At 45.4% G+C, this 22,620-nt stretch overlaps 1 protein-coding gene across 1 annotated transcript in view; it reads left to right on the plus strand.

Moving 5' to 3' along the window:
* The window catches only part of efr3bb (EFR3 homolog Bb), a 39,485-nt gene extending 17,418 nt beyond the window's left edge, over positions 1 to 22,067 (plus strand). Inside the window, exons 5-24 of the mRNA XM_083643532.1 lie at positions 426 to 576; positions 3,873 to 3,994; positions 5,077 to 5,226; positions 8,895 to 9,029; positions 11,543 to 11,621; positions 12,325 to 12,460; positions 12,710 to 12,871; positions 12,982 to 13,087; positions 13,315 to 13,366; positions 14,169 to 14,341; positions 17,051 to 17,126; positions 17,458 to 17,619; positions 17,896 to 18,027; positions 18,120 to 18,187; positions 18,393 to 18,520; positions 20,158 to 20,249; positions 20,575 to 20,623; positions 21,365 to 21,471; positions 21,581 to 21,630; positions 21,898 to 22,067. Of these exons, the coding sequence (XP_083499658.1) occupies positions 426 to 576; positions 3,873 to 3,994; positions 5,077 to 5,226; positions 8,895 to 9,029; positions 11,543 to 11,621; positions 12,325 to 12,460; positions 12,710 to 12,871; positions 12,982 to 13,087; positions 13,315 to 13,366; positions 14,169 to 14,341; positions 17,051 to 17,126; positions 17,458 to 17,619; positions 17,896 to 18,027; positions 18,120 to 18,187; positions 18,393 to 18,520; positions 20,158 to 20,249; positions 20,575 to 20,623; positions 21,365 to 21,471; positions 21,581 to 21,630; positions 21,898 to 22,003 (2,236 nt within the window). The 3' untranslated portion in view covers positions 22,004 to 22,067. The remainder of the gene's footprint in view (positions 1 to 425; positions 577 to 3,872; positions 3,995 to 5,076; positions 5,227 to 8,894; positions 9,030 to 11,542; positions 11,622 to 12,324; positions 12,461 to 12,709; positions 12,872 to 12,981; positions 13,088 to 13,314; positions 13,367 to 14,168; positions 14,342 to 17,050; positions 17,127 to 17,457; positions 17,620 to 17,895; positions 18,028 to 18,119; positions 18,188 to 18,392; positions 18,521 to 20,157; positions 20,250 to 20,574; positions 20,624 to 21,364; positions 21,472 to 21,580; positions 21,631 to 21,897) is intronic.
* Positions 22,068 to 22,620: the final 553 nt, after the last annotated feature.

Here is a 22,620-nt window from a genome sequence, read left to right on the forward strand (position 1 = left end):
ACCAAAACATAAAAATAAATTGCGGATTTAAAGAGAAAAAAAAATTCGATGTAGTTTTTTAAGTTTTGGTCCGAGTGAAATGTTCTATGGTCTCTCCCGATTGTAAATATAGCTATACAAAAACAAACATGGCAGGTTGTAGTTACTTTTCCTTTCTCACAGACAGGGTTGTCTTCTGCCACTCTAGTAGCAGACGATAATTCCTGTTCATGTGAAGACACACACATCACATTTACGCCTGGCAGACTCTGGCCAGCTGTAAATGGGGTGAGATCCAAGCATCTGGAGATGGTCATTCACACTTGGCATTAACGTGTGTTTTTAATTAACCGGATGAGAGATCCAGATACGGATAGCATTTAACATCAGGTATGAATGGGGCCATTAAGATGTCTGTGCTTCTCTCTCTCGCTCCTTCTACTCAGGTATGTGTGCATAGCCATGGAGGCGCTGGACCAGCTGCTGATGGCCTGCCACTGTCAGAGCATCAACCTGTTTGTGGAGAGCTTCCTCAAGATGGTGCGCAAGCTGCTGGAGTCAGACAAGCCCAACCTGCAGATCCTGGGAACCAATTCGGTGAGTATACTATCCAGGATGATCTTACTAGTAAAAGCTACCCCCAGGATTTTCTGCTTCTGTTCTGTAGTGATCAAACAAACAAATTGTAGTTTTGGTCCTCATTGTTGATTGGCTGCATCACATTCAAACCTGTGCACACCTGGGACTAAATAATAGTTCATAAGCATAGTCCTATGGTGTAATATCACTGTTTTATGAAAGTGTTGTGAGAGGCCGTGTTTGAATACCTCAGCTGTTGTGAGCCTTGTATGAGCATGTATGTTGTATCCTTCACATTCGCTAACCAGTCTTTGAACTGAAATCTTTGAAGAAGTTGGGATCCCTGTCTGAGAGAAATAGCCTGGCTGGTTCGATGTTTATCCGTTCACCTGCGTCGCGTTGAAGCACTTTTTACAGACTGGCTTCATTTGATGTGTCCAGGGGCTTGCCTTCGCTGTCGGCAACGTAAGCAAAATACTTCCACATTTCGCTTCGTGCATCTGCTTTCTCTACAAGCGTTGGGCGGCTTGCAAGACTCTCAGAACAAGCCGCTGCCATTTTCGCTGTGTCTGTCGGGCTGCTGACTGAGGAGGACTGAAGGACTGGCCAGAGAGCGAGCAGAGAGGGGAGGGGGGGAAATCGGCACGCCCACACATGAAGCAGACATACCGCTCTTATGACAAGGTTAGAAGTGGTGAAATGTCCGCGATGACGGGGTCGCGCTTATACCGGAAAACAACTTTCACACATGAAGGCATTACACCGCTTTCTGGTCATTTCCCGGTATAAAGCGCATGTGTGAAAACGGCTTATGTCATGTTTTTATAAGACCAGGGACCATGATGGAAATAAGTGTTTACACTTTTGCATGTCATCCCTTGGATTTTGTTATTCTTTATCCAAAATAAAATCAATCAATCAATCAATTTCTACTGAGTGCTTGAAATTTGGCCAATCACCATTTCACTTTCACACTACTGCATGTAACTTTAATCTTGTCAGCGTGTTGATCTGTGGTTGTCATGACTGTTCTCTACAACTTCTCAGCTGCTGAAACAAATTCCCCAAACAATTGAATCAAAGTAGCGCTAAACTGTTTGGCGCCCCGTGCATCAGTGGCAAAAGATAAGTAACAATCTTCACGTCACCTGAAGCCCAAAGCACATCAGCAGAATGACTGATCATCCCAAATAACAAAATCATAACTGTGAGAGAGACGACTCTACTAAAAACATTGAAAAAAAATTAAGACTGGTGGATTTAATTTTTTAGGTCATGGAACAGTTGTTGACTTAGTGAAAATAAGGGGGGGGGGAGACAGATGCAGGCAGTTGAGAGAGAGAGAGAGCGTGTGTCACTGTGTGTGTGTGTGTGTGTGTGTGTGTGTGTGTGTGTGTGTGCGCGCGCGCGTGCGTGGCTGCATGCGTGCGTGGGTGCGCGCGCGCATGTGTGTGCATGCGCACGCACGCGCGTGTTCATTTATGCCTGTGCGTGCAACCTGATGTCATGGAGTTATATAATAGTCTTTATAAGGACTTGCAATTTTGACAAAATGGTTGCAATTGACTGCAAAAGCCTAACACAGAAATCATTGTAAATTGCGTACCATTTTAGAAAGAAAAACCATCAACCACAAGCAATCGGTTCTTGTCACTATAATAATAAAACCCACAGACAACTGTTTCCCCACTGATGTGTTGAATGTCTCCTTAAAGCTCGGTAGCCACTTGAGTGGATTTAGGGGTGCGTTTAAGATGATCTAATCTAACGCTGACGGGGCTTATCGACTGTGCTCACGTCAGGGCAGCGGCACAACAGATGGTGACATTGAGAGAGACACAGTGTTAGTGTTGGAGACAGACAGACAGGTAGGTAGAGCACAGAGAGAGAGAGTGGTGGGCAGACGTAGAGGGAGGGAGGGAGAGAGGGATGGAGGGAGGGAGGGAGGGAGTTGATGAGTATCTGCTACTCTGATGTGGAAGCAGCTATCGGTGTTATCGGCTGGGTCAGTGGAGGACACATGAAGGCAATCAGATTAGCCACAGACCACACGTCATCTCCACAGATTGACGAGACTCACCTGCCCCTCGCTCATAATCTTAATCATAATCTTTCTGCTATGAATCCCTCCTGCCCGCGCGCGCACACACACACACACGCACACACACACACACACACACACACACAGAGGCATCAACCAGTGCTACACGTATAATAATGCATAAATTCTATAACATAATGCTAGTTTGCACAATTAATAATGGTAGAATTTGGCTATATCTGCAAACTTGAAACATTTAGAGTGCTAGTCAAGATGCTAACTTAACATGCAACCATGCACACAGCAGGGACACACATTATGTCCCTGTACATACTTACACATGTGAAGCAGATGCATAAGCAGTGCCAGAGAGAGAGAGAGAGAGAGAGAGGGGGAAGGAGAGGATAAGAGAGATTATCACCCCAGGCCTTCGGGGGCCCCGGCCAGGTTTTCTCACACTTGCCGGTCGTGACCTAAAACCTCTCAGCGCAGAGCCGCATCCAACGCCAGCCAGCTGTTCCATGCCAACCTCGCATTCTCAATCAATCCGTGTTTCAGTCAACTCAACCATCTTCCTTAAGGATGACTTTGTGATGAGGAGAGAGAGACGCAAAGCTTTCGTCATACCTCTGCAAATGCTGATGTGAGTAGTTGCAGGCAGAGGGAGAGTTGCAGTGGCACGCTCAGTATTAAGCGCAGTCTTGGAGAGGAAATTGCTTCTCCTGTGGATTCTTCACATCTCTTGATTGCTACACAAACCCTCGTCCTCCTAGAAGCGCTGCGTCGTCACACCATTCACAAATAGATAATTAGCTTCCTAATTGAATGCTCATCATATAGTTTTTCGCTTCAGGCACAACAGGATTCGTTCTGCCTTGTTCCCCATGTGACACTCAGTTGTTAATTTATTAATTGGAGACTGTGGTGTGAAGGGAAATGTCAGGCGTGTTTAAATGCTGACATGTTCTGCCCGCAGTAGGAGGTTCCTGCCTCTGCCCTGTGCTGTTCCCTCCTAATGAAACGGTTTGATGCTATGGTGGCGTCACTGTCATTTAATTCGGGAGATATTCATCGTGGAGAATGATGATGATTAGGGACGGGTCATTTTAGCTCGATTCTAAATAAAATTGCTTGGTCTTTTGAGTCGCAGACTTATTAACCCCCGCGTTTAGGCTCACACCCACTATCTGTGACTTTCTGCTTGGCATGAAAATGTATCGTGTGTCTCTCTGCCCTCCGCCTCACTCTCTGGCTCCTCTTCTTTCATTCTCAGTTTGTGAAATTCGCCAACATAGAAGAGGACACGGCGTCGTACCACCGCAGCTACGACTTCTTTGTGTCGCGCTTCAGCGAGATGTGCCACTCCAGCTACGAGGACCCCGACATCCGCACCAAGTGAGTGGACAGACGCTCCATTGAGCAGGATGCAGAATCTCCAGGATACTGCTCAGTTTAGACCCGTTTAACAAGTCTTATTTTAGACAGCCATCTTTCTGAAAATAGAAGTTGAAGTCTTTGAGCAGTTAAATATAGCAGAGACTTTGCAAGGTGTGTAAGGAATACAAACAAAACAACAAAATAGAAAGGAACATATTTAAATTTGCTTTGCAATGCTATTTTTAGTTTTTCATCCTTTTACTGAGTCATTGATCAGTCATTTGAATTCTGAACTGGACTGTCAGAATGAGCATGGCAGAAATGAAACAGTGTTTCTTTTACATTCATATAACACTGTCAGTTTCCACAGCTTGAAAATTTTAAATACAATGACAATTCCTCATCTGTCCTTATTGCTCAGCCTTCCCAGAAAACATATGATTGCAATAATTGTCCACATATGAGGATATAAGCATCAAAATCAAAGCCATTCTTCGGCGTCCTGGTAGTGCCTACCAACACGAGGGTCGCACGTTCAAGCCCGCGTTTTACCCTCCGGCTTGGTCGGCCGTCCATACAGGCACAATTATTGACCATGTCTGCAGGTGGTAAGCCGGATTAAGGATGTGTGTCCTCCTGGTCGCTGCACTAGCGCCTCCTCGGATCGGTCAGGGCGCACGTTCGGGGATGAGGGGAACTGGGGAGAATAGCGTGATTATCCCACGCGCTACATCCTGCTGGTGAAACTCCTCAAAGCGGCTGGCAACTGCACATGTATGGGAAGGAAGCATGTGCTATTCTGCAACTCTCCCCAGATCGGCAGAGGGGGTAGAGGAGCAACGACCGGGACAGCAGGGGCAATTGGCCAGGTACATTTGAGCAGGAAATTGGAAGAAAATCTGAAAACATTTAATAAAATAAATAAATAAAAGCCATTCTGAAACTACAACACCGACTGGAACTGATGGTGGAATGGACCCAAATTACCCCTACCATCCATCTTCAAAGGATTCTACATTATTTGACAAATGGTTCATGCTTGCATCTTGTTCACTGCTAAATTGACAAATTGATCCTGAGTGAGTGATTGTTTCCTCCAGGATCCGCATGGCAGGAATCAAAGGCCTACAGGGCGTGGTGAGGAAGACGGTGAACGACGAGCTGCAGGCCAACATCTGGGACCCCCAGCACATGGACAAGATCGTCCCCTCTCTGCTCTTCAACCTGCAGAGTGGAGAGGGTACAGAGAGGTGAGGCCTCGCCAGGCAAAGGACTATTTAATTAAATAGGGTTAAAATATGTTGCTGGGCAAATAATGTTTGGAAATAGTTTGTTTTAACCTACTCTCAACAGCAGATGGGTTGGGATTATTACATCAGGGTGTGGTTTAGATGAGCTATAGTAATGCTCATCATTTCCTCATGTTTTTAGGAAATCTAATTCTCACGATCGGAATCGATTTGATGAAATCACTGAACTGTATGTCTACACTTTGCCCGTAAATGGTCGTTACGTTAAGAAACCAGGCAGAGACTATGGATCAGTTTGATCATTTATTGGGTCATTCTATCACTCATCCGGCCATTGGTCCGTCCCCTGCGTTATCTCAGAAACCACTGATCAGATCAGGTTGTGATGAAATATGGGGGAATAGTGATGCATCTCACCACTGTTGCATTTCATTCTGGTTCAAACCCTGTTTGGTTTTGATATTTCAGCAACGTGAGAAAACAAAATGCATGCAAGTGTAACAGCCAATCAGGTGAGCTGCCAATCACAGAAAGTGTACTATAGTCTACAATGTAGCTATTTATGTAACTGTGTGGTAAACCATACCCAAGCGGGTTAAAACAAACAAAGAATTATATTATGCTGCAACATGTGCCAATGGTAGAAAGCCGATTCCACTGATGGTAGACCAGGAAGTAAATATAACGGGCCCAGTTTGTTAGCATGTCTGTTTAAGAAGTGTGATGATGACCCATAGAGGCTCCTTGTGAAACCTGGCGTCACAGTGCCCTGCGCTGTAGCTTCCTGGTACTTGTTTGTTGTGGCATTCTAGCCAAATGTCACCCACGCCATTCATCATCATTGTCATCACTGAGTGACTCCACTGACAGCCCTGCTCGCCTCATGGGCATCTGCCCGCCCACCCGCAGCAGCATTCAAGGACAAGGTTAGTGGGAGATGGAGAGAAGGGGCAGATCATGAAGAGAGGGAAAGAGCAAAAGAGGTGGAGAATTAAAGAATAATCGCGATTGGGAGTTGTAGAAAAATAGAGGATGCAAGAGTAAGGGAAAAAAATGCAGTGGAGAAAGAGAGAGAGATGGAGAGAGAGAGAGAGAGGGGGGTAATGCAGAGTCTGGAACCACCCACTCTGGGCAAAACTCCACGTACTGCAATTTACTTTGACGTCAGTGCAGAGATGTGGAGGTGAGGGGGAGACAGGGGGAGGGAACAAGGGGAGGAACATTGGCATGCCGGGAAGGAGAAGACAGAATCAGGGAAGGGCAACTTATTTAGAGGGAGACAGATGGAGAGAGAGAGAGAGAGACAGAGACGAAGACAGACAGAGACACGCACTGCCATCCCGGCTTCTCTCCCCTCTATCTGCCCCCTGCTGGGCGTCCTCCATACCTGCTCACATTCAGCAGCACAGCCAATTATCTCAGGCCACAAAGAGCGGCAGCAGTTACTGCAGAGTCTAATTAAACTAGCAGATGGTGCCTTTCTCCCAACATTAATCCTCATGCATATGTGCAAGTTAATTTAAAGATTAACTTCAGGCGCACTTTTAGGAAAGTCTCTAAATTAGATAGTTCAACTTCTGACTTATTTTTCTACAAAGTTTCTTTCCAGAAGGACTAAAGCCCTAATCGCTTTCCTGAATGGAAAACTGAACACCGTTTTGCGTGTTGCCATTAAAGGATAAGTGCCAGCAATGATTATAATTATTATTTCTATCTGTAACGGCTTGCAAAGACCTTCTGTTGCCTTGGCAACTTTAGCTCCAGACATCGCCTCAGCAGGAAAGTTTAACTGAAATGGACTCACCTAATAGACCTGACCATGCCTCCTAACATGCAGTTACACACTCCAAAGACTTACAGTAATATTTCATCTGTATGACTTATCTGCCATTGTGACAGTCACAATAGTTGACACCATGCATTAAATACGTCAGAAAACAGAATTTGTGCAGCACCCCTAAAATCCCAGACATGCTGATACAAGAAGGTCAGCTAGTTGTAGCTGATCGCATGTAAACCTTCATTTGTGGTCATCCCACTTCCTCCCCATGCTAACGTCACGTTAGCATGACGTTAACGTAATGTCTCACGTTAACGTAACGTGAGTAGGGCTGGGTTCAAAAAAATCGATTCTGCGATTTTTAATCGATTTTTATTTTAATCCTTTGATACCGATTCATATGTCCAGAGATCTTTTTTTTTTTTTTTTTTTTTTTTTTAAATAAACAGGCTAAAATATTATGCTGTGTGTGGTAGTTGAAACATAGTTTCAAGTTGACATTTATTTATGTTTGTAGTTGAAACAAAAACATAAATACTGTAGGCTACATAAATGGAAATGTTTGATCATTATCATCTACTTTTAGAAATGATATAGGCTGAAATCAAATCACTGTGCATAATTGTGAAAGTGTCTTTATTGACAGATGAAAAGGCTGTTATTTACCCTTTGTCACCACCTGGTGAGTAAATATATGTGTAACTAAAACCATTAAAATTGACAACCGGTCCGCAACTTTTTTTCCCCATGTATCTACTTGGCGCAAAAAAGGTTGGGAACCCCTGTGTTACATACAGTCATGTAATTCAGGTTACAGCTCAAAAAACACATTTTGGTATCACTAACCAAATCGATATTGAAATTAATCGAATCGGAATCGAATTGAATCGGGATTAATCGATTCGCAACCTTGTGAATCGGAATCGAATCGATTCTTGAAGTTTGAACCAATACCTAGCTCTAAACGTGAGACTTCAAAACGTTGGTCAAAGCTCTATTGATATAATCCAGTATAAAACACTGCTAAAAGCCTTGATCACAGAGAACTAGACTGGCCTGAGATTCCCAGCATCACCTCTCTGCTGCATTGTGAGAATAACATCATATGAGAATATTTGTCTTTGTGTTTGTGTCCGGAGTTAAACCAGTATAGTAGATCTTTTGTTTAGCCGGGTTTGCTGTTTTTCCATTGCCAACTTAAATCTCAGGTAGCCTCTTTGGCTTTCAGTTCAAGTAAAGCAGCCAGCCTTCCAGGGGCAGGAAGTCATGTGACCTGATCTCCTGCAGTGGCCGGCGAGAGGAAAGAGTAGGGCTGTTAATAAATAATGCCTTTGGAGGATCCCCGAGGCGGCCATGGCCAAGATGGAGTTATGACAGAGGCTTTAACTATGCATGAGAACAAAGAGAAGCTGGATCCAGTGTGTGCACACAGCACATGAACACACATACACACACGCTTACACATGGCCATGTTCCCGCATAGTGCCAACACACACACACACACACACACACACACACACACACACACACGCACGCAGCAGTCCCCACAGTCACTTAGCACCCACTGCAAACAAACAGCAGAGAGGGAGCAGCCACCTCTGGCAGAAAGCTGCACTCACACAGCGCTCCAATGGCTGTTTTTGCTGCCCGTGTAGAAATGTTGCTGTTATTGACTCAAATTGATTGCAAACCCTTCTTTGCCTGTGCTCTCTCTATTTCTCTTTCTCTCTTTCTCCCTCAACCTCTCTCTCTCAACCCCCCCCCCTCCCATCTCCCATCTCTCCTTCCACTCCCTCCCTCCCTCCCTCCCTCTCATCTCCTCGCCTCCTTCCCGTTCTGCTCTCCTCTCCTCTCCTCCCTCACCTGCATCCTTCTTCTCCCCTCCCAGCCGCTCGCCCTCTCCTCTGCAGGCGTCGGAGAAGGAGAAGGAGAGCCCGGTGGAGCTGACGGAGCGCTGCTTCAGGGAGCTGCTGGGACGCGCCGCCTACGGCAACATCAAGAACGCCGTCACGCCCGTGCTGATGTGAGACCGCCCCCGCAAACTCTCCTCTCTCTGCTCTCTCTGTCATTTGCTCTGTTTATGCATCTGCTGCTAGTCTCTTTTCTCCTTTTTCTTTTTGGTTCCTCCGTCCGTCTGTTCATCTGTCTGTCTGTCTGTCTGTGCGTGAGTCATGCACGATATCTCAAAACTTCATGATCGGATTCTTCAACATTGCGCTTTTGCGATTGGCCCAAGGGTGGCACCACCATTGTAGGTCAAAACAAGGTGACATGTTTGTTAGTGATTCGGCGTGAGCACCATTGCTTTTGCGGGGATGTAATGTTTTTGTAGTTGTCATTTTTCAGGACAACACGACTCCTATTCACCTCCGGGGGCATTGCCGATTCCCTTCATTTCCCCTGCTTTTTCCTGTTCGTCTCCTCTGATTTAGCCATCTTTGTCATCGTCCACTCGTCTCTTTTTCACTAGTGATATAACTTTGGATTTCTCCTGAGAGCCCTGGTGCTCTGTGAGATTACCTTCTTCTGTTCAGCCGTCTGTCCCTCCATCCATCTCTGGCTTTCTCCTCCTCCTCCTCTCTCTCTCTCATTTGAATTTGTACAACTCTGCTTTTGCTGCCGCAGTTCATTCAGTCATCACTCTTCTGCCTCCCCCCCCTCTCACCGCGTGGCGTGCTCATCGGTCTCCATCGCTCCGCTCCGAGCCTGAAACACTCTGCTGCGCTGGCTCGTCTGAGCCGTCTGTTCATTTGGATTTCTCTCTGTTGTCTCTCCAATCCATCCTTTGTCCCTCTTGGCTTCACGCCAGCAGCTCAGCCCATGTATATCATTATTCCTCCATATTTCCATGAAGGTGGTGGTGGTGGTGGTGCAGTGGGAATAGCTCTCTACACTATTTGACTTGTAAATGATCTCTGTCTGCACTGGCTGTCCAGAGTGTCAGTCACTTTTTTTTTTTTTTGCATCGACAGTTAAAGTAAAATGCTTCAGAGGTCTCTTGTACCTTTTGTTGAGAGACAGTGTAGATTAAATGTGTTGACCAATGCGTGCAGATATTACACATTCGGTTTTGATACTTGCAGCAATATACATCTAAGCTCGCTAGCCAGTTAGTGATGTGGATAACAGCATGACAAGCCAACGGAAATGCAAAAATGTTTAGGTTTAGTTAAAAAAAAATGCACGATTTAAATTTAAGAATCTACAATTTGGTGGAATTCTTTACCCATTAGTGCTTGTCCCTTTACTACCTCTGTGTGCATCTTTAGTTACCATTTTCTTTCTGCAGTTACATGTTGAATTGATCTCTCTTTAGAACGTGATCTATCCATTTTCACTCTTGCCTCACTTTGCCTTCAGTTAGTCTCTGTTGTTGTTTGTTGTTGTTGTTGTTTGCCATGTGAGAGCAGCTCTCTCTCTTTCAGCACCTCGCCCTGTCCATCCAGCCATCTATCATGTCTCTCTCTCACTCTCTCTCTCTCTCAATTTCATGCTCCAGTCACTTATCTCTCTCTAAAGGAGCGTTCACACCGAGATATTTATTTTTCGCTCTGTCGCTCAAGTCAACCCTTTGAAATCGCTCTGTCGCTCTGTTTAAATCGCTCATCAACAGGCACACGAAATGACGGACATGTGGGGGATATAACGTTACGCAATGTCATGATGTTTGTCCACTACGAGCCACCGTAGTTGTTTACAAGCTAAGCCTATCAGCGTGCTCCTAATGCGAGCTGCATACCGGTAGTACAGACTTCACTTCATGTCAGCTGTCAGCCTGTCAATGCGGTTTGTTGCCACACAATAAACCAGTGGTTTGTTCCAAGCCAGAGTGATCCTTGACTCACTCTCACACGGCAGCCAATCAGCGTTGAACAGCGAGCGACTGATGCCAGCGTATTTTCGCTCGAGTTGGAATATTTCATCTTGAGCGACGAGCGTATTTTCTCCCTATCGCTCTGTCTCTGCCGCTCGGACGCCCAGCGATTATTCTCCCAGGCGAATATACGCTCAATCGCTCGTTTGCATTGACTTTGTATGTAAACTCGACGCCAGCGACAAACTTTAATAGGTCGGTGTGAACGCAGCTTAAGCCTGCCTCTCTCTGTGTCTCTCCACACACTACAACAGTGCAGGGCCCTACACTGCTACCAGGGCCCTACACTGGTACCAGGGCCCTACACTGGTACCACGGCCCTACACCGATGTCACTGAATTGTACGATTAGTAATTGTGGAATCTTAATCCGTCAATGTACACGATTGACGGACATAAGGGAATTTGCTCAGACTACAAAAAAGCAAATGTGCAAGCTAAGATGCAGAGTATTTATTTTCACAAATCATACATCTCAATTAGTTTTTTTTTGTGTATAGTAAATGTTCTTACCTCTGGCCTCTGGCCCTTTGAGTCTCTATGTATTTGCTGTCTCTCTCTCACTGCTCTCTGTCACCACTATAATTATAATATATGAATATTATTTATAATGACATGTGTTGTACCCCCCACCCCTCTCCTTCACTCTCGCTCTCCCTGCAGGCACTTAGATAACCACTCTCTATGGGAGGGGAAGTCCTTTGCAGTGCGTTGCTTCAAGATCGTCATGTACTCCATCCAGGTAAGGACTCTCTCTCCCCTCTCTCTCTCTCCCTCCCTCTCTCTCTGCTCTCTCTCTCCCTCCCTCTCTCTCTGCTCTCTCCCTCCCTCTCTCTCCCTTCCTCCCTCCCTCTCTCTCTCCCTTCCTCCCTCCCTCTCTCTCTCCCTCCCTCTCTCTGCTCTCTCTCTCCCTCCCTCTCTCTCTGCTCTCTCCCTCCCTCTCTCTCTCCTCTCTCTCCCCCTCCCTCCCTCTCTCTCCCTTCCTCCCTCCCTCTCTCTCTCCCTTCCTCCCTCTCTCTCTCTCTCTCTGCCCCTTACTCTCCCTCTCTTTCTTTCTCTCTCTCTCTTTCTTTCTCTGTACCCCTTTTCCCTTGTACCTCTTTAACTTCACATCCAAGTCCAAATGGAGTCTGTAATCCCCAAACAATTGTTTTCACATCCTGCATGCAGAGCCATGTTGTCATCAGTGGAAGTGGATGCTACATGTCTTAGAAGCGGACTGAAAAATGCAAAGTCACACTAAAGTGCTTTTATTATTACCAGCCTCCAGCTTTTAGCTTGCTAGCCGGTTGAATGATTTAATTTACCTCCCTCCCTCCCTCTCCACTTGGCTCCCTCTCGGTCTCACTCTGCCTCTCTTATGGGATTTCATCCTGTCTGTCTCTTCATGTGTTTTCTTGTTCATTCATAATTTGTTCCTTCCCTCCGTCTTTCCCTCCTCCCAGTCTCAGCACTCTCACTTGGTGATTCAGCAGCTCCTCGGTCATCTGGACGCCAACAGCAAGAACTCTGCCACCGTGCGAGCCGGCATCGTGGAGGTGCTGCTGGAGGCGGCCGCCATCGCTGCCAGCGGTTCTGTAGGTGAGAAAGACACGCATGCAACACGCACACACACACACACACACACACACACACACACACAAACTCAGATAGAGCTACAGTCACACATGCAGACATACTCAATTTGCGTTCCTGCCTGGGGATGTGAAACGCTGCAATTTCAACTTGAGCACAGATGACAGATTTTCCATTTTGGGGTTAACTGAGCCTGGCTTTAATATGACTACCCTGTGCGTGTGTGCGTGCGTGCGTGCGTGTGTGTGTGTCCAGGCCCCACAGTGCTGGAGGTGTTTAACACCTTGTTGCGGCAGCTGCGTCTAAGTGTGGACTACGAGCTGACTGGCTCGTATGACGCCAGCAGCAACATCGGTGCCAAGATCATCAAAACTCACGAGGAGAGGCAGCTACAGGAGGCTGTCATCAGGACCATCGGTTAGTGTGTCTACCTTGCCCGCTTTAACTGCAATAATTACTATTATCTTCTCCTTTGCCTTTTTTACATCCTCTCTTTATCTCTCTCTCTCTCTCTGTCTCTCTCTCAGGTTCGTTTGCCAATACTCTACCAACCTACCAGAGGTCAGAGGTCATGCTCTTCATCATGGGCAAGATCCCTGTCCCCGGGGTTCACCCTGCACTGGCCTCCTCTGGGTGAGACGCTCACACACATGTTCACATGCACACACGGATACAGTCCCCTTTCTGTATGTCTTACACACACACACACACACACACACACACACACACACACACACACACACACACACACACATTCCCTTTTGTTTTCTTTATATACAAACTAATGTGTGCATTATGAACAGACTGCTTGAGGCCTAAAGGTGAATAGAAGGATTGAAATGTGAGTGTTTTCTCTGCAGACCCGAGGGTACCAGGATGATTCAAGTCATGCTGCTCAAGTCCTTGGTTCAGGTAAGTCTCAATGTCTCATGTTCTCTCACTAGATTTCTAGTTGTTTAGGAAGTGTCAACACTTTCTGTGTGGTTTTGAAGCAGGAACCACAAACCTTTCAGATGATGTTGATTTCAACCAGTGTTTTATCTTCTCAAAAAAGTGAAATAGTAGTGTGCTGGGGTCTGTCGTTTTTTCAGATAAGCTATAAAGCAGTGCAGATGGTCGGGACAAGAGAAGACAGATCAATCAATAAAATCGTGCTGCTACTTGTGTTTTTAGCAGAGCGCTATCGCTGTAGTCATCAAAGGGCAAATTCAGTCCAAGTCAGCGGGAGACATTTCACCCATAGCTGCACCCTATCAAACGTCATCACAGTGTACAGCACTGCAGAGGAAATAATTTCTACTAGTCATGTCTGTTCTTTATTGAGCAGTTTCTAATTAAGAAGAAAGGAAGTAAATGTTTTATGTTGAAACTTAGCTATAAATCTTAACACCTTTCTTAACAACTCCCACATTTTGATGTACCGGTATACAGTTAAAATCCATATTTTTTAAACTGTTTTTACAGCTGATACTCCGACGTTAAGTGCAACCCATCCGCCGTGCACTTGCATTTTCATCATCCCTGAAACGTTTTTCACCCAATCCTGCTTCTGTTTGTGTGTGTGTGTGTGTGTGTGTGTGTGTGTGTGTGTGTGTGTGTGTGTGTGTGTGTGTGTGTGTGTGTGTGTCATGTGACCTCACTCCACCCTGCTTCTGTCCGTGTGTGTGGTTCAGGTGACCTCACTCCAGCCTGCTTCTCTCCGTGTGTGTGTCAGGTGACGGCGGGCTTCCAGACCACCAACATGCTGACAGCGCTGCCCACCTCCTTCCTGGAGCCGCTGCTCTCCTTCTCTCTGACCGAGGACCCTGAGGTCCGCCTGCTGGTGCTCACCATCCTCATGAGCCTCATCGACCGACACGACAACACTCCCAAGTTCTCCACCATAAGGTGTGTGCGCGTGTGTGTTTTGGGCATCTACAACAAATATCGATCATTTGCATTTGTGTGTCTCTATGTGTTTTGATTTTAGATATGCTTACAAACGTTCTGTTCGAGGTTTACACATTTACGAATTGGGGCCAAACAACTTTATCTACATTGATAGGCTTCCAAAACCCTTACTGAGACCCTTCCAAACCCCTTACTGCCTGATCACCCTTCATTTCCAGCCTAGATTTGGAATGACGAACAACGCTCTGTCTGACGATCTCAGGCTGCAATTGATCTCACACATATTAAAATATGAGGATTAAAAGATCAGAGATGTAGCCAGGTGCTAGAAGCAACGTGATCTGTCAAATCTTAAAATCTATTCTAAAAGCGACAGTGCTGGCGACCAGTGTAGAGAAGCTCAAATGTGGGTAATATATTGCTGCTGCCTTCTGTGCTACTGCAGACAAGACATACTGTATGTACATAGGATATAAGATACAACTGTGTACTGCATTGCCATATATGCCCACGTTCACGTGTTTGTTCTGTTTATGAAATAAAAAGATATAGCCTAGGGAAATACTTATCTTATTTGCTGCTCATCTCAGTCTTGTGTATTAATCAGAGTTGTGACTGAAGGGTCGCGTTGGCCCACAGAAGATGTTCACATTTCAAAGTGGGCGGTGGCATTCTTGGTTGGGAATGGCTGCACTAGAAGAACAAGCATGAGCATAAATTACATGATAAGACTTTTCTGCAGCAGAATTATGTTTCCTTCCTGTCCCATAAATCGTCTTGCGACCCTCCAAAATCATCCTGCGACTACTCCCCCACCCCCACACCCCTCCCCCGGGACATGCCGACCCCAAACCGACCCCCATTTGTAGGCTCCATAGGGTATTCAGTATTCCTCCACAATGTTTTCCATTTAAACTTTGCTAAAAAAGCTGAGACCCAGGTGCCTTAATGGGACTGAATGGGATTTTAGGGTGTACTATAGGATGGACCGTCCACCAGTTTGGGGATAGTATGGTTAATTTATGGATGATATTAGAGTCCAGTTTTGAAAGTTTTAGAGACAATGTAAATCATCACCCTACCATCACATTTCTCCCCTGACCTCCATAGTAAAAATGGACTAGAAAACCACAGTGGAACTTTAGTGACTGGAAAGGGATGATTTATTTTCCTCCATAAATGAACCAGGATTCTGCTGGACACTGCTGGACAGTCCATCCTACACCCTTATATCCCACCGAGACCCATTAACTCATTCTCTGCCAGGGTCATTTCGGTCTGTGTGCTCCCAGTGCCAGGATTTTGAGCATATTTCCTGATCTTCCAGGACCCACAGAATATTCTGTGCTAGGAATAAAATTACACAACATATCTCACAATAAAGCAGAGACTCTCTTCTTACCCCTTGTAAAAAACTGAAACTCGACCATGTTTCCTTGTTTAGTTACAAGCAGTGGAAGTTAGCTTGTTTTCACTGAAAATGCCCTCCTTTGTAACAGAAATAGGAGAAAAATAGGTTTTTAGTGAACGACACCGTTTCAAGCAGAACTCTCTTTTGAGCCTTTTATTTTTTGCCTCAGTGACACATCAGACATATACAGTACCGTATTTGTTTTCCCCAAAAAAAAAAAATGTTTTTACTGACTTTTACTTCCTGGAACTTATTTACCAGATAGTCCAAGACTGGACGGACCAAATGAACCCTTATGCTCGCTCGCTCTCTCTCTCTCTCTCTCTCTCTCTCTCTCTCTCGCTCTCTCTCTCGCTCTCTCTCTCTCGCTCGCTCTCTCTCTCTCTCTCTCTCTCTCTCTCTCTCTCTCTCTCTCTCTCTCTCTCTCTCTCTCTCTCTCTCTCTCGAGTCTCACACACACGCACACAGGAATCACAGGCAGCTGCTCAATGGCCGCAAATGCTGCTCAATGCACAAATGGCCGCTCATGATCGTCACTCACTAACGGACTCTGTTTACTGCTAAATGGGTGACTATACTATAAATACTAAACGTGATTTAGCGCTTCCGTTCATCAGTTTGACTTGAAACAATGTCACAGGCTGGGAAAGGGTCTGATCTAATGTAAACAAGCAAAACATGAAAGTACGTCCGAGTACGTCCTTGGCACAGAACGCCATTGTAAAAAGTACGTCCGAGTACGTCTTTGGCAGAGAATGAGTTAAGGGGCCTGGTCTCAGCTTTGTTAGCAATAAAGACAGAGCTTGCTGTTTCAACCAACAGGGAAAACACACAATATTGACACATTATATTATGCAGGTCTAAAACACACCAAACTTATTGAACAGCTTTAAGAGCTAAATACAAAACTTTCTCTTAAACAGCAACGACTGAACACTCCGTTGAGGAAAAAGCTGGTCTAATCATCAGTGTTGAACCAGCAGTAAAGCATTAACTTCACCATGTCTTCACCTCCACCATGTCTTCACCTTCACCATGTCTTCACCTCCACCATGGAAGCAGATGAGATTTAGGTCTGAGGAGTTTGCTGATGTCACATTCCTACGTCCCAAACTGATGCTTCTCTTTGCCTTTTGAGGGCATCAGGTTGTGTAGAGATGCTCTAATGTGCTATTAATGTCAATTCTAATAGTGGATTCAAACAAAGGTGTGTGTGTGTGTGTGTGTGTGTGTGTGTGTGTGTGTGTGTGTGTGTGTGTGTGTGTGTGTGTGTGTGTGTGTGTTTCTCTCTGCAGCATTATCTCCGACATCTCTGTGCTCAAGCTCAAAGTTGACAAGTGCTCCCGACAGGACAACCTATTCATGAAGAAGGTACGTCCTCTTGTTCCTCCAAATCCCCACCTCTGTTCAGGCTGGTTATCATTGGAATTCAACGTGCACACTGATTCTGAAACGTTAAATCCAGTACTGGTTCTGAACCAATACTTTTTGATACATTTTTTATTGAGTAATCTTCATGCGCTGCTATGCAATGGAGTAAATTATTTTCTGTTTAAATTGATACTTGTTGCTTTTCTAAATATCATCACATCATACTCAGTTGGTTCTCTGTAAAATTGCCTCCCCCCCCCTCCCTCCCTCCCTCCCTCTCTCTCTCTGTCTCTCAACTTCCTCCTTTCTCTGTGCTTCCTCCGCTCCCCAGCATGGCCAGCACCTGTACCGACACATCTACCTGGGCTGTAAGGAGCAGAGCAGCGGGCAGCAGCACTACGAGTCCCTCTTCACCCTGTTGGCTCTCCTCAGCATGGAGCTGGCCAACGAGGAGGTGGTGGTGGATCTCATCCGCCTGGCTCTTGCCCTGCAGGTATCCAAACATTGAAACATGCAAATATAGAGACAGAGAGTCACAGACACACATATTGTAGATTCCTGTACTAAAAGCAGAGTTCACAAGGGCATCAAAACAAGAACCATATATATAATATTATAATATGTAATATATATCCACATTTAAATAAATAAACCAGAGAGCAAATTTAATGCAAATATACAGGTGTTCCCTGAGTTCTGAGTTAAATGCCTGTATGGCACGGGGAATGAAAGACTGTGTGTCTGTGATCTCCCTGTGCTTCCGCTGCAGGACCTGGCGTTGTCAACGGACGAGTCTCTGCCCGTTTACAACCGCTGTGCCATCCACGCCCTCGCCGCCGCCTACCTCAACCTCATCTGCCAGCTGACCACTGTCCCAGCCTTCTGCCAGCACATACACGAGGTGTGTGTGTGTGTGTGTGTGTGTGTGTGCGCGTGTGCGTGTGTGCGTGTGAATATAATGCAAATAAACTGCCTCTCTCCTCTCTCCCTCAGGTCATTGAGGTGAGACAGAAAGAAAGTCTCTACCTTTTGCCTGAGGACGTCTTCATAGAGAGCCCAAAGTACGTACCAGCCACCTTCAGTCCTGCGCTCTCCCTCAACCTAGATACTATACACGTGTTAGTCACTTCTTATCCTTTTGTCTGCTCGGACCAAACTGGTTGGAATTCATGCAGTCGTAAGAAATTCCTCTCCAGTCTCTGTACTCTGTGCATGACGACTCAGTAAGCGCTCCTTCATGGCTGAGCCCTTTCTCTTACTCTTCAGGCTGCCATCCACGCTGGAGAAGATAGAAGGGGAGGTGTTGTTCCTGCAGTCGAAGATCACCGAGGTCCTGGGAGGCAGTGGATATAACACAGACAGACTGGCCACACCTTATGTCCCCCAGTACACTGGTAAGGAGCCCTGATGATGACCCACACACACACATATTGTAATGTAATGTTAGTGGAGCTACAGTATTTAAACCAGAAGGCTAGTAGTTGCTGTTTTCTGTTCAATGATCAAATGAGGTGAGGTCAAGTGGGGGGAGTTCTTTCAAGAAACAGTGAAACATTTGCTCTTTTCTCGCGGTAAAGTAAAGAACTGTGTGATGTTTTTTTTAGTCCCATGTGGAAATTGAGAGTGCTCCCCTGGAACGAGTAACGTTAGGGCTCCTGGAGCGAGTAACGTTAGGGCTCCTGGAGCGAGTAACGTTAGGGCTCCTGGAGCGAGTAACGTTAGGGCTCCTGGAGCGAGTAACGTTAGGGCTCCCGGAACGAGTAACGTTAGGGCTCCTGGAGCGAGTAACGTTAGGGCTCCTGGAGCGAGTAACGTTAGGGCTCCTGGAGCGAGTAACGTTAGGGCTCCTGGAGCTAGTAACATTAGGGCTCCTGGAGCGAGTAATGTTAGGGCTCCTGGAGCGAGTAACGTTAGGGCTCCTGGAGCGAGTAACGTTAGGGCTCCTGGAGCGAGTAACGTTAGAGCTCCTGGAGCTAGTAACGTTAGGGCTCCTGGAGCGAGTAACGTTAGGGCTCCTGGCTCCTGGAGCTAGTAACGTTAGGGCTCCTGGAGCGAGTAACGTTAGAGCTCCTGGAGCTAGTAACGTTAGGGCTCCTGGAGCGAGTAACGTTAGGGCTCCTGGAGCGAGTAACGTTAGGGCTCCTGGAGCGAGTAACGTTAGGGCTCCTGGAGCGAGTAACGTTAGAGCTCCTGGAGCTAGTAACATTAGGGCTCCTGGAGCGAGTAACGTTAGGGTTCCTGGAGCGAGTAACGTTAGGGCTCCTGGAGCGAGTAACGTTAGAGCTCCTGGAGCTAGTAACATTAGGGCTCCTGGAGCGAGTAACGTTAGGGCTCCTGGAGCAAGTAACATTAGGGCTCCTGGAGCGAGTAACATTAGGGCTCCTGGAGCGAGTAACGTTAGGGCTCCTGGAGCGAGTAACGTTAGAGCTCCTGGAGCTAGTAACATTAGGGCTCCTGGAGCGAGTAACGTTAGGGTTCCTGGAGCGAGTAACGTCAGGACTTCAGCGTCTTGTTCCAGAAGTGAGCGTGGAAATGTTTGCACTTGCTTTATAAAAACAAATGTGTTTGTCGATTTAATTACTTCTGTCCAATTTCAAGACTAATATTAGTCTTGCTTTACATTCTTAACCAATATTTAAAAAATCCAGCCATCTAAATGACTAATATACAGTTATACAGATATACACATATATCTATATACAGATATTTCTCTGTATGACTTTGCATGCTAGAGAGCTGTTGTAACCACTTGGCCACAGTGCAGCCTTGATGAAGGCATATAATACAATTTGATGTTTATCTGCTTGGATATAATTAGTTTCAATCTTTAGAGAGCGATAATTTGTACCGATCATGCTTCATCTGATTAAATCAGAAGAATGAAACCGCAAAAGATCAAGTGATACCTCTAATCTAATCCTGGATATTACTTAATCACCTCTGCTTTGACATACATCGTACATCTTACACGAGTTGTCCTTTGTGGTACATAAATGTAATTTGCTGAACCCTGTATACTTTGTCTTTTCAGATGAGGACCGTCTGTCCAAGAGAAAGAGCATCGGAGAAACCATCTCACTCCAGGTGGAGGTGGAGTCCCGGAACAGTCCGGAAAAAGAGGAGGTGAGGGCTAAAACCATTGGCATAACAGTTTAAACATCATGGCCTATAATCTATATTAAGCTTCTATCGATCGATTGATCTATCGATCGATTGATCTATCTATCTATCTATCTATCTATCTATCTATCTATCTATCTATCTATCTATCTATCTATCTATCTATAATAACCTATAATCTATCGCCCAGTGGTTTTGGGCAATTTAGCACTTGTGTGTCAATTTTCTTTCTCTCATGCTACATAATACACACTTGCGTTCAGCTCATCTATTTGCCAAACTTCTTCATAACTCTCCTTGTTGCCCTCATTGTTTTGTTGCTCTACAGAGGACCCCAGCAGAGGAGATTACATTTGAAACCCTGAAAAATGCCATCGGTATGTCAACTCACTTCTCAGCATTTGAGGTTTTAAAGCTACAATCCGTGTTTGATGAAGTTGCCCTCATTGCTGTGCTTGTTCTGAAAACATTGGCGAGCGCATTGGAGCATTGAGGTGAAATCCAACAGCCATGCCTCTAGTGTAGCAGAGACAAGAGAAAGTAACGTAACATAGCTGTTAGAAATTAAATTGAATTAAGCGCTGGAAATAAGCTGCCAGGTGCTTGAATACAGGAGAAATACACACACACACACACACACACACACACACACACACACACACACACAGTAGGTTAGGTTAAGTTTATTTGATATGGACATCACAGAGCATTGGAGATGAAACATACATGTATGCACAACAACCAGATACACAGTGTTTAGTGTTTATAGTGCAATGCTAATTTTCAACACCTGTCCACAGGCGACTCCTACACCAAAACACAACCCAAATGGACATACCCCAAAAGAAACATAATCAAATATAAAACCACAAGAGTAAAACTATACATACCCATATTCAAGGATGTACATACAATACAGTGTGCTCAATGTACACACGTTGTAGACACAATACAGACATAATACACAGAGTACCACCAGAGGACTACAAGGGTATTAAGTGTGAGTACTTGCACAGCCGTGAGAAAGTGAACTTGAACACAAATTGCATATTGTAGCTTTAAGCATTTAATTCATCATCGAAATGAAAGTATTAAATAAGGTCTTTGTCTCCCTCCAGTGGACAGTGTGGGTATGGAGGAGCAGGAGAGGGAGCGCAGGAGGCAAGTGGTGGAGAAGTTCCAGAAGGCCCCCTTTGAGGAGATAGCTGCCCACTGTGGTGCCAGGGTACGACAAAAACATCATTGTCTTCTCATCTACATTCTTTCTCAAACAAATGTCTCCCTTGTTTCAACTTGTTGCTATTGTCTTACATGACTCTTTTTGTTCTGTCTAGGCCACATTACTGCAGAGCAAACTGAACCAGATCTTCGAGATTACAATCAGGTGAGAGACAGTGTATGAAGGCAATAGAATTTTGATTTTTGATTTGATTTGATTTATTTGACAGTAAGCAGTACATAATAAAAGCAAATATACCTGCAGTGTCAGGAATATAACGACAAAGTCCAGGACTTATTTCCATTGCTGTCCCTGACGCTACAATAATGGGGGATAATGACATTGATGACAGTGATGCTGACTCAAAGTCAATGATGATTGTGATGCTGCAATGACAGAGCTGATCGTGGTCTGTCCCCTTGCTCCCTGCAGACCGCCACCCAGCCCGTCTGGAACCATCTCGTCGGGTTACGGCCAAAGCCAGAGTCGATCTGTGCCCGTCTACGAGATGAAGTTCCCTGACCTCTGCGTTTACTAGCCCAGAGAGTTCACTGCAGAAGTCACTGAACACGTGTAAGGTGCAGTTGCCCAAAGCTACTGATCAGGTGTCCATTTTGCATAACGGTTAATCATAATATCATATACACCATTTATCATAACGGTTAAGGTCAGGCATGGGGGGCGGGGAGGGGCAAACTGATCCTTACTCTGCACTCTCAAGGCAACTTCGCCGCTCAATCAAAGAACCACAGGGAATGGGGGGGCGGGGGGGCTGACAACTGCAGTGAACCACCTTTTCATTTGTCGAGCTGCCTGAATTAACATTTCCTTTTGCCCGATGACCGCACACAAAACAAGCTGGCAAAATGTAAATGAATGCAGCAGCAACTTAAACTGTTAATTTATCCAATTTCCCTTTTAAATTGTCCTTAGATGCTTGTTTGACTTCCGCCAACTGGTTCTTAGGATTATTTTCTACTGAGACATTGCCAAGAACTGTGGGGGAGATTTAGTAAAGAGTGATAATATATTTAATTCTCTCCGGCTGAGTTGACTTGGTGCCATGTTGCCTAAACTGGAAACATGAACTTCCATGGCACTACAATTCTCCACATCGTCTTTTTTTGACAATGGCTTTTCAAAATCATATTGAAC

This window comes from Poromitra crassiceps, assembly GCF_964638095.1.
Source record: "Poromitra crassiceps genome assembly, chromosome: 9".
In the NCBI taxonomy this organism is placed as follows: Eukaryota; Metazoa; Chordata; class Actinopteri; order Beryciformes; family Melamphaidae; genus Poromitra; species Poromitra crassiceps.